The sequence below is a fragment of the Sodiomyces alkalinus genome (genome assembly GCF_003711515.1).
Source record: "Sodiomyces alkalinus F11 unplaced genomic scaffold SODALscaffold_11, whole genome shotgun sequence".
Taxonomy (NCBI): domain Eukaryota; kingdom Fungi; phylum Ascomycota; class Sordariomycetes; order Glomerellales; family Plectosphaerellaceae; genus Sodiomyces; species Sodiomyces alkalinus.
Genome location: NW_021167089.1, coordinates 208,793 through 219,718, shown reverse-complemented (window position 1 = coordinate 219,718; position 10,926 = coordinate 208,793). Strand labels below are relative to the sequence as shown.

General features: G+C 53.5%; 3 protein-coding genes across 3 annotated transcripts; 2 read left to right on the top strand and 1 right to left on the bottom strand.

Moving 5' to 3' along the window:
- The first annotated feature begins 390 nt into the window (after positions 1 to 390).
- On the top strand, positions 391 to 2,782 carry SODALDRAFT_381483 (hypothetical protein). Its single transcript, XM_028615169.1, has 6 exons — positions 391 to 659; positions 729 to 870; positions 947 to 990; positions 1,078 to 1,298; positions 1,364 to 1,812; positions 2,588 to 2,782. Exons 1-6 carry the CDS (start codon positions 557 to 559, stop codon positions 2,718 to 2,720), a joined length of 1,092 nt encoding a protein of 363 aa, XP_028463113.1. The 5' UTR covers positions 391 to 556; the 3' UTR covers positions 2,721 to 2,782.
- A 1,061-nt stretch (positions 2,783 to 3,843) lies between these two features.
- SODALDRAFT_61228 (hypothetical protein) lies at positions 3,844 to 5,654 on the top strand. The gene has a single exon (XM_028615535.1). It carries the CDS (start codon positions 4,088 to 4,090, stop codon positions 5,186 to 5,188), a length of 1,101 nt encoding a protein of 366 aa, XP_028463112.1. The 5' UTR covers positions 3,844 to 4,087; the 3' UTR covers positions 5,189 to 5,654.
- A 547-nt stretch (positions 5,655 to 6,201) lies between these two features.
- Positions 6,202 to 8,972, bottom strand: SODALDRAFT_284181 (hypothetical protein; the record flags this gene model as incomplete). Its single annotated transcript, XM_028608449.1, has 3 exons — positions 6,202 to 8,278; positions 8,350 to 8,753; positions 8,868 to 8,972. The coding sequence occupies 3 exons, from the start codon at positions 8,970 to 8,972 to the stop codon at positions 6,202 to 6,204; spliced, it is 2,586 nt and encodes an 861-aa protein (XP_028463111.1).
- Between the last annotated feature and the right edge of the window lie 1,954 nt (positions 8,973 to 10,926).

Sequence of the window (10,926 nt, the reverse complement as noted above, 5' to 3'; positions counted from 1 at the left end):
TATATATCTTAGGTAACTACTCTTATAATAAGTAGCTAATATATATTATAAGGCTATTTATTAAGGTTATATAACTAAATAAATTAAGTAACTACTCTTATACTTAGTAAAAGACTTTATAATAATATAATAACCCTTAGTAGAAATAATCCTTATAATACCTTAAGGTATTTAACGCGATCGCGAAATAGTTCGACCAATTAATTAAAGGCGTAAAGCCCCGTACCTACCCTCAGCTCAACTTTTTTATCAGCCACGCCCCACATCTACCCTCAGCCCAGCCACCGAGTTCAACATCAGTTTACATGTAACCTCCTACGGAGTACTTTCAGCCTCCACACACGCCGAGGCGGTTCTGCTGCGCCTGCTGCTATACTGGCCTGAAGAGGGCCCTCCTCGTCCTCCATATCGTCATGCTCGTTGCCAAACGGAGGTGGTGCTAGGCATCTCTTCACTTCTCTTCTTAGCCAAGCTCGCCCTTGCACTCTACCGAGGACGCTGTTCGGTATGGCAAGTGGTAACTTGTAAGGACCATGCAGCTGCAGAAGGCTCAAGAATGACTGCATCTATGATCTCGGTCAGACGACAGACCAAGTTGTCCTGCGCTGCTGCCTTGTCCACTTTCTGCACCTTTCCCACGTCTGCTCTTACGGCGTACCGTCACCCTGCCTAAGATTCCAAGGCTCTACCCCTTGGTCCACATGCACTCCTGGTATGACACCCCGGAGCTTGTTCCGCCTCGGTGCCGGGCCTGACTGGGAAATATAAGGTTGGGATGCCCTCCATTGCTTCCACATTGTCCACTTTTACCCCGACATCCTTCGTCCCCTTCTCCCATTATTCTTCACCGTCACCGTCACCGTCGCTTCCGTTTTTTTCTCTTTTTTTCTTCGTGGGTGTCGCTTTTTGTTCTGTTACTTGGCTGCTGCACCATTTCTCGTTCCAGTTCCACCCCATTGCCTCTGGACCATCTTCTTCACAACATCGAGAGTGCACCGTCGATCGATCACAAGAGGAACCCGTAATCGCGTCAACTTTGTGCGTCATATTATCTTCTGACACCGTCATCCTTCCGAGAGTCCGAACGCACGATCCCAACTGGACCCATTACCCGCCTTGCCTGTCGTCACATCACTCTTCCCACCATGTGCTACCAGTTGGTCGAGCTCTACTCGGTGTGCCGCTGCCTCCACTACCAGCATGCCGTCGACAGATGTGCGGCCTACGGACAACCGGGCCACGGCGTTCAGCAGAGGACGATTCTTGTCGGGCTCGCCTGTGGTGCCCACGCCTCCAGCGTCAGGTACTCGTCGTCATCATACCCCTACTCCGGCACGGGCTACGACAGTGGTGACTCCTCGAGGACGTCCTACCACTACCGATGAAATGTCCTGTCTTTGGTGACGGGCTGCACTTCATGGCACCAACCCAAATTACGCTTCTTTCGCCTCGAGGACTGGGCAACCTACCTCCTTTCGCTCAGAGCAGGGCCCGCGGTGACGGTCTCTCAGACAACGACTCCCTCGCAGCTGTCCCTCTTGCTCGCGGGCAATGGCGGCTTGGCGGTCTCGTCAAAATGTTCACAAACGTATTGACGAGGAGGCTAGGTCCCGGTGGGGTGGGTTTCCCGGACTTCCCTCGCTTCCCTTCACTCTTCACTCTTCACTCTTCGCTCGTACGGGCCTTGCTATTTCGACTTTGTTCCGTACCCTATAACGACCCTGCCATGAGACCAAACAACGAAGTCATCGAAGACAGACAGTTTACGACCTCACCCTTTACCGAACCGGCTTTGTTACGATTCACGGCCATGTACGATTTATCGACAGCCCCGCCTTTACGACGATATACTACCTCTCGGATCGATTTCGATATTCCTCTTTGTCCCTTATGGCGTTTTCTCGGCTGATAGGCAGAATGGTGTGTGGCCTTGGGAGCTCAGGCATTCTGTTCTTCTCTTCTGTGGTTCTACCTTGCATTTTCTTTTGGGTTTCATGTCAGGCTATTCAGGTTTCCACCCATAGGGTTGGGCTAAGAACATGGCCCTCGACGGGCATATGAGCAATGCTCGTTTGGATCCTTTTTCTCTTCATTTTTTATACCCTTTTTCGGGTTTCCTCTCTTCCCTTTCCTTCCTTTTTTTTCTTCTTTTTTTCTTCTTTTTCCTTTTCGAGTTCCGCCAGACGGCCTGTTTTCAGGGTCGTGTGCTTCTGTAACACGCCCTTCTCTTCACTTACGTTGCTTTCGCTGGGTGGTCGAGATCGATCACTTCGGCGCGGCGTATTTAGACCAGCTGGGGTCGGCCCCTGTATTCTTGGCACTTCGACGCATTTGGGAAACGAAAAAGAGGTGGGATTCACGGCGTTGAGGCACGGATTGTCGATGTAGTGGTCTTAGCTACCACGGGACGGGTGTTGGCCGGCGGGGCTTTGTATTTCCGGCTTCTTTCATTTGTTTTATTCCCGTCTGTTTCTTTCTCGGTCTTTTTTTTTGGGGGGGGGGGGGTTTCCTTCTTTTTTTACTTTCCGATCAACCGAGCCTGGCCGGTTACCAGCGACTCGGATGATTTTCTCTGTGGTGTTTATAGTACGCAGCCCAAGGCGATGCTGTTCTGGAAGCAGTCGGAGCAACAGTGGCCGTACTACCGTCGGGAACGGGACGCCTACCATGAAGGCATTGATTGCCGTGGGATAACTGGCTTGTCCCACAGGATACCTTAGATAGATACTGGCCTCGAGCCCTGGTTGTGATCTACACGAATATAGAAACACATGTACTCTCCCTTGAGTCTCATCCTTACCTATACTTCACTTGTCTCGCTCAGGCCGAAGTTGCACGTATCCGTAGTTTCATGTGTTCACTGGGACATTTCACTACGTGCTCGCTTCGGGATTCGGCATGAGATGTCCATAAGCCGAGGGGGTATACCGTATAGTGCACAAAAGAATTGTGATCAGTGCTTGAGGACCAGAGGCTGAGCGAGGAAGCAAGAGACTGGACGCGGCGGATGTCAACGGAGTGGGAGCCATGTCCAAGACTCCGTAAGGTACTTTCTGCCTTGTTATTTTGAGCCGGCGCGTCAGGACAAGACTTGCGAGGGAGCCCTTGACGATACGAGATACGGTGTTCGACACGGTAGCGTTCTTGGTGCTGGAGAACACTGGGATGGTTGTAGGTAGGTAAGGTAGGTAGGTATTCTCGACAATGTCGAATGCGGAGTACCATATTAGTGAGAAGAGGGAGAACGTCGTACTATCTTTGTACCGTCGTCGTGAGGAGCTTACGAAGTAACAAGTTGGACGGAGTAAATGGGTACCTCGTACCGTATCGCCGGATAAGGAGATGCTGGACAGATGACATCACGTGACCACTGCTCTTACTTATACAACCACCACTTTGCCAACGTCGGGTCAACCCTACTGACCCCCCTTTGATATTCTTGCTCTCTCTCTCTCTGTTTTTCTCTGCCTCTATTCCACCCCCCCCCCCACTCTTTTTTCATTAGTTTTGGCTTTCCTGCTTCCTCTTACCACATTGCCTGCTGACTGTGGTCCCCATTGCATGCATACCGCCCGTGGAGGTGGGAGGAAATAGGCCATGCTTCATCGCGTCTCCTCTGCCTTGCAGAAATGCAAGTCATGGGGTAATCATGTCCAGCTTGATAAATTTCTCCTGTCATACTCGGTAGAGTAGAGCCCGAGGACGGCCATGCCTCTCCTAACTTGGTATCCGGTCAGTTCATCGTCTGGCGTTCTGCGAGCGGATGGGGACTTGAGAAACACGAACCTGGACCTTGTTCTGGAATTTCATTCATTCCCGTTTTTTACTCGGAAAGACGCCCGCCACTCTGTGGGGGACCTGACATTATCTTCTTGATCCAGGGACCCCCTCTGAAAGAGCCTCCAAAAGACTAAATCCATAAAACAGACAAATCGGTGATGATGTCTTAGCATCCGCTGCCTTCATCTTCACAGCGTCTTAAGCCCCAGAACCCCTGGCATGGTAATTGGGACTGAAAACGTATGATGGATGCGTCCAAACAAAGGCCCCGGTGCTTACTTCATATTTCTGCTCTGCTCCCATCATCATGTCAATGCTTGATGGCCCCAACGAAAGTGGGCAAAAGATCTCACCGACCTCTTCACTCCTGCGCGTCCACATCCATCTCATCAACCCCCTCTGGGCCAGTGCCAGCCGTCTTGTTGAGCTCCGAGGCCTTGGGAGTCGGCTCACTATTTTCCGAATCGGAACCGTCGCCATCCTCCTTGGGGTGAACGGTCTTGCGACGCATAATTTCCCTTTCACGGGCAATATCATGTCCAGACATTGTCGTGGTGTTTTCCATCTCGTCGCGCGACCGCTTTCCCCCGCTTCCCGGCCGAGGCGGTCCCGAGACGGCGCGGCGGTCGTCGTCGTCGTCGTCGTCGTCGTAGCTCATCATCATCGGCTTGTCGAGGCTTGTGGTGCTGCTGCTGCCACCACCACCACCATCACGACCCTCGACGGTGTCGTTGCCTCTGGCGTAGCTTCCAGTAAAAGTCGGCATCGGTCGCGGTCCGTGCGGTCGCTCCACGGGACGCTGCAGGCGGAGGAGAGGGTCCAGCTTTGGGTTGAGATGCGCAAGGCCCTTCGGGATCTGGGGGATCGACGGCGTCGGCGAGTTGGGATCGGGCCAGACGAACCGCGACGTATCGGCTGTGTCAGGGCCTGCGCGTGCCGCATTTTCGTCACCGTCCTCGTCCTCCTCCTCGTCCTTGTCGTCCAGGTGCTGCGGACTCATGACAAACTGACCCCATTCAGCGGCTATATGGTATGCGGGGTTATCCTTCGCTTCGACGATGACGGGCTTGAACGGCCCGTGGGGACCGCTTCCTCGAGGAATCCGGCGGTGGGATACGGTTCTCCTCTCGACGGTTGCGGATGCCTCTGGTGCCTTGGCCTGAGCAGATTGAACCTGGACGCCGTGGCCGTGGCCGTGGCCACGAGATGGGGTAGTAAAAGCTTGAGAGCCAAACGTGCGGGAGATGGCAGCCTGGACTTCTGGAGACTGGATAACAAAGGGCCGGGTGTCAGGGGAGGACTTTACTTCGGGTGCTTTGTCCCAGCTCTCATCTCTGGCCTTGTTTTGGTTCTGGCGCTGGCGAGCAGCATCTGGGAACAAAACACGGCTCACCCTTTTCTTGCTTGAAAAGCTCCTTTCTTCATCAGAATCCATCATGCGAAGTAATTCAAAGATGAAAGAAATCTGGTGCTGGGTCTGGGATGCTGTAGCAAAGGGTCTGGTTGGTGAGAAAAACAAGGCGAGTCTCAATGAAAGGGTTCAGCGAGACAAGACTGTGATGCCCTGGGAAGGTGAAGTTGAAAAAGTTATGGAAACAAGGAGAAGGGGGGAAAGAGCTTCCTTTTACCCAAGGTAAGCTTTGATATATTTAACCCCGTGGTGCAAGAGTCTCGGCGTGGGAGGCAGTTGAAGGGTTCATTTGCCCTGTTCCTGAACATACCTTAAGTTGGTGATGCCCGGCCCTCGCCGAGTCGCCATAGCTCTCTTACCTATCTGGAAAGCCGGAGGGTGGAAGTGTTTTATGGCATATTTTCTCACAAGCTAACCAGGCATCCATTCTCAGCACACATGGGTTTATTGAAAATTCTTTGCATCAGACTGCCATCGTTGCTACTGGCTAAGAGAAGGAAGCTCTTTCTTGGTGCCTTGGACCAGACACGGGATACAGATAGGACACAGGCTGCACATAGGCTACCTTAGACTAGAGTCTGGTGACTGGTGGCCAAGTGCAAAGACGCGCAGCATACATCTCAGAGCAGTAGAAAGAGATGTAGGCAACCAAAAGTCGCATCAGAAAGGCTATCAGTGGTGTGGAGGGGTAGGAATTGAAGCCATCCATTCCTAGACCTTAACATTTTGTGACAAGTCCAGCCCCTTGCTAATGATTTTGTCTTACTAGGCCACTGACAGACCCCTGACAATAGAGCACATACGCCTTTGCATTGTTAATAACACCCCTTAACCGCCCATCCCTCTCAAAATGAACCCAGCCTCCAGCCCAAGTTTTGAACTCGAATCCAACATGTCCGTATCATGAAATCGTTACAGTCGTTCCGCAAGGTTTCCCAGAAATCAAATAGAACCCACTTGCTGACCTCGGTTGTGCCACGTGCGAACTCCCCTTGATATTTTATCCTGAATCAGTCATCCACTTCCATCTTGTCCCCAGTGGGAACAGAGGCTTCAACAACAGAGCTGGGATCGGTCTTGACGGCCGAATAGGACGCTGTGTTTGTGTCTTGGACATCCGCACCTCTTCCAGCGCTGCTTCCGGTCCCGGTCCCGCCGCCGTTCCCGATGGCGCCGTTGCTTAGGCAAAGACGGTATTCCCCATCCTCCCTGCGTTCAATGACGCCTTCGTCGAGGGCCCATTTGGCCAGGAGGTGGTCAACGCCGAGCTGTTGGCCCTCGCCCTTCTCCATGTGCCTCCCGACATGCTCTGTCCATTCATCCCACGACCCGGGCCCCTCAAATATGCTCTGGCATTCCGGTTTCGGACAGGCCGACCTCTGGGGAGGCAGTCGGCGGGTAACCAGGCACGACTGTTGCATCTCCTTCACGTGGTTATCCCACTCGACCTGCAGTTTAGGGTCAACCTTGGAAAGGGCCTTCTTGATGGCAAACGGAGCATGCATGCGGCGGAGGTGCTGGGTGAAGAGATCCTTCCGGTTGAACTCGTTGCCCTTGCCCTCCGCCGTGCTCGACGAGCATGACGAGCACCGGTAGTACTGCAGACAGAGATGCTGGGACGCGATGTGGCGCTTCCACTCGTTCTTGGAGCCGAATGTGCTCGTACAGCCCGCGAAGGAAAAGGCGCAGGGGAACGGTCGGGTGTGAGCTGCAGCGATGTGTTTCCGCAGCGAAGAAGAGTCCTTGAACGGCTCGTGGCTGCAGAAGGTGCAGCGCGTTTCCTGTTTCTGGGTCGTCTTCTGCAGCGATCGTCGTTGTTGTTTCGGCCGTGAGTTTGGCGTGGTCATCTCCGCTATATGAAGCGAGTCATCCGCTCCCGACTCGTTAGCTTCATGGGACGAAGACGTGTCCTCGCGCTTTGTATGAACGGCACCGTCGGGGAGTGTGGTTCTCTGCTGTCGTTCCACCGCCGGAACCGCTTCGTCGCTCAGATGCCGGACGTGGCTGAGCGCCTTGAGTTGCTCCGCTGCTTCTTGCATCTCGGCAGAATCCTCGACCTCGTGCTTCCCCTCACCGGCACGCGGAACTACTCCGGAAGACGGGGGCCGTGGGGTCCCCGACGCAATGGTGTCCAGACGGCTCGCCCCGTCCTGGATGGCGGGGTCCTTCGTATCCAACGAACGTCGCTGGATGGAAGAAGTGCTAGCGGCGACTTCCCTGGCCTCCAAAAGAATCCGACCATCCTGAACGTCCTTCGCTGAGGCTTTATTGACACCGACAGATCCCACAAGTTTCTGGTAGACGTGAATCATGTTGTGCGAGCTGATATATCCAAGGAAGCAGCAGACCTTATCGTGCTGCACGATGCTCCAAATGGAATGCGGCATGGAGATCAGAAGCATGGTGGGCGGGCCAAGAAACATGCCCTCGACTACTATTTTGGCACCCAGGGGCGGTGTGTTGTGCAGCCAGCCGTTGAAGGACGACATATCCGGACTGGCATCTCCTACGAAGGTGGTGCATACGAGAACCCGAGATTCGTCCAAGCGCAGGTCAGCCACGGATTCTGGGTCGATGAGCTGGTCTTCCCGGAGGGCTTTTTTCGGCGATGTATCGGAGTCTGTACCGTTTCGCGGGGAGTGCAGCTGGGGCGTAAGATTCGGGAGGGGAGCTAAGCTCAAACTCTGCCCTTTGCCTGGTGTCAGGGTGAAAAAGACGGGAGTGTGGCTGCTGGACGGGTTTGAGGCTTTCCTGGCGTCATCAGTAGCCAGCTGCGTGGGTTGCGCGATCTCCTGCTGCCTCAGCAGTAGGACCTCGTCGTACAAGCGCTGGACACTGAAGGGTCTGCCAGTGCCGAGCTTGTGCAGGGCTTCGATGAGGGCGTGAGTGAAGGAATGTCCGGTCGACTCGCGCGGGTTGTGCTCGGCGGTACAAGCTGCGATGACTTGCTTCACGCCGTGGCTCCCTGACAAAGGCATCTCACGGGCTGAACAGGTGTCTAGGAGTAGGAGGATGTCTGACTGGGCATCTTCGAATAGACAGCGTACGCCATCCCACTTGAGCTTGGCAGCGTCTTCGCGTTCGTTGCTGGGAAGAAGTGGTCAGAACAAAGCAGGCGACCGAGGCGTCTCGAGAATGGCGAAGCTTCTTGGACTTACCAAGCCCAGTACAGCTGATTATCGGGCCCAACGTAACCATAGCCAGCGTAATAGATGATGAGGAGGTGGTTCGGGCGGGCGAGATCCAGAAACGAAGCCATCTGCACACCGAGCTTGATGCTGGGATTGGGCACAGTAGGAATGTTCCAACGGTCTGTACGGAAGTTGTAACGGTCACGCAGAATGTTTTCCAGTGCCACAAGGTCCGTCTCTACCGAGGTATCCTCCTCCCATCGCAACAACAGGACGGAGACATTATTGTAGGGCGGCCGCTCGGTCTGGCGTTGGATAAGCATGGCAGCATCCTGAAGATGCCTCGCAAAAGACTCGAAGTCATGACGTTCTGTGAGGTCCGCGTCTTGAGCGGGGTACGACGGCTGCTGGGAAGATGGAGGCGGAGCAGGCTGAACCCCAAGTTTGTTAGCCCTTAGCCTCGGCACGCGCACGGGATACGGGGAAGGGAGAGGGAGAGGGAGAGGGGGAGAGAGAGAGGGAGAGAGTATTGAGACTGTAATTACCGATTCGTTTGTATTAGGGAAGGATGCGGCCTGGGAGTGTGATACCGACGACGGCTCCTTGGGCATGAGTCGCCTCTTTTTGGAAGGTTGCGAGGCTTGGTCCATCTGCAATAAGGGCTGTCACAGATGGGGACGAAACGAGGCTACGGATGAAGAAAGAGTAGATAAAGGCCAATTTCGGCTCGAGAGCAGCATTGGTCGGGGTATGATCAAAGGCCAGTATACATCTACGGCATCAGGGTGAAGGTGGTGTCATGCACCACGCAGAGGACCGGAGAGATCGGGGGGTTCTGAGGGGATGGATCTGAGGAGGTTGTCGGTGAGTAGATGACTGGATTTCGAATATGGCATAGAAATTGAAAACAAAACAAAACAAAACACAACAAACCAGAAAGGGGGAAGGATCAATAATTCAAGAGGATTGGGTCGCAAGACATGACTGATTGGAATTGTGAAATGGCAGAAAAGGGGAATGAACAAGAAAGGTGGAAATGGGCAAAAAAAGGAGGGACCGGGGAAGCAGAGGAAGAGGGGAAGTGCTGGGAAGGCGGAAGGCGGAAGTCGGAAGACGGAATATGGCGGGAAGGTAAGGCTGGGGTTGGTCTTTCCCATGCAAATGCTCAGCGAGGCTGTGGCTGTCGGCTCGTGTCAAGGTGGGACTTGGAGGGTAAGAGGGCAGTTAAGGTACCTCCAGTAGGTAGGGTGCGTTGTGTTGGTGTGCTGGGTGTGCGAGGCGATAGGTCTTCTGATTGGCCACTTGTTGAATCTCCCCAGCCTCTTGTGTTCGACCTTGGTGCAGGATGAGGTTTCCATTTCTGCAGAAAGGCCTAGCTTTCCCTGCAAGCTCAACCGCCTAAACCTTGACGGATACTGGGGCTCTGTCCGACTTCGCGGGCGCTTTTTTTCTTTTCTTTTCCTTTTTTTTTTTTTTTTCTCCCTTCTTCCTTTCTATTAAAGACAATTGTTTCCCTTACTCTGCTTCATACAGCCAGAGCCAGTCCTCCAAGATTCCATTCCCAACCCGAGTTGATTTCCTTAACCTTCTTTTATAATCTAAAACTACACTGATCGAAGGTCCCCCAAAATGCACCCCCCCTTCAAAGGAATCCGTCGCCCCCCAAAGAAAAATTGCTGTCGTCAGCCTCGGATACCACAGAATTACACACTGCGGGGATGAATACAAACTCACCACTGCTGTCTTGCTGTCCACTATCCCCATGATTCGAAAAGTCATGTCCTATCCACAAGTCGCTCCCCTCTCTGCCACGGTCTTCTGGGCCCTGTCTATTAGTATCTAATAATGTCACCTACGGGCAGCTACTTCGTATTATCCCTTGTGCGCATCTCGTGGTCTCGCGCTTGAGGTTTCACCTTGTTCTCCCGTCCTCCTTAGTATCTCCCTTCTTGCCGTCTCTGCCCTATTATCGCTGACCCCCCTCGCTCAACGTCCTGTCGGCCATGGGGAAACCAAGAGGAAAGCAGCCAAATGGCCCGCACCAAATATGCCGCCACTGCTCGCCCCCATCTTTCCCGACTGGTGCCACATGTACGGACTATCCGCAAGTCCAAGGCCGGCCATACCTACTTGGGCCGTCCAAAGCAACATCTTCCTGCAAAGCAATTGGTAGCTTGGTAGTTGCGTAGTCATCCATGACAGGGAGATTACTGGTGACAAGTTCAACCCATGCTCGCAGTGATTGGCCTCCAGGGGCCTTCTCAATGGAAAAGGTTACGCTGGCTTTCATACTGTTCAGGTGTGGCCAATCAAACATCCACATCCGACCATCAAACCAGAGAGAGGCTCCGAACCGTGACACGGCGCTCTAATAAGGAGCGTAAACTCGTCACGATGCACTCTTCAGGAGGACGCTGCGTCGGTCGGGCATCAATCTGGAAAGTCCGAAGTACGCACCGTCTCCGATTGAGGGCTTCAGGGTGTTTTACCATGGACGTGGGAGCCAGTATTCCAAGATAACAATTAATGTAGATCACCATTACTCGGCTCTTGCCCAGGAAGCGGTGAACCCATGCCGTGCAGTAGGGAGAAGGAGGTGGCTGA

Excerpts from the sequence above, each read along its gene's own strand:
- SODALDRAFT_381483 (XM_028615169.1), top strand. The coding sequence starts at position 557 with ATGACTGCATCTATGATCTCGGTCAGACGACAGACCAAGTTGTCCTGC. Across the intron at positions 871-946 it reads TCACCGTCACCGTCGCTTCC|TTCCACCCCATTGCCTCTGG; the intron begins GTTTTTTTCTCT and ends TTCTCGTTCCAG. Across the intron at positions 991-1,077 it reads TCTTCTTCACAACATCGAGA|AGTCCGAACGCACGATCCCA; the intron begins GTGCACCGTCGA and ends CATCCTTCCGAG.
- SODALDRAFT_61228 (XM_028615535.1), top strand. The coding sequence starts at position 4,088 with ATGTCAATGCTTGATGGCCCCAACGAAAGTGGGCAAAAGATCTCACCG.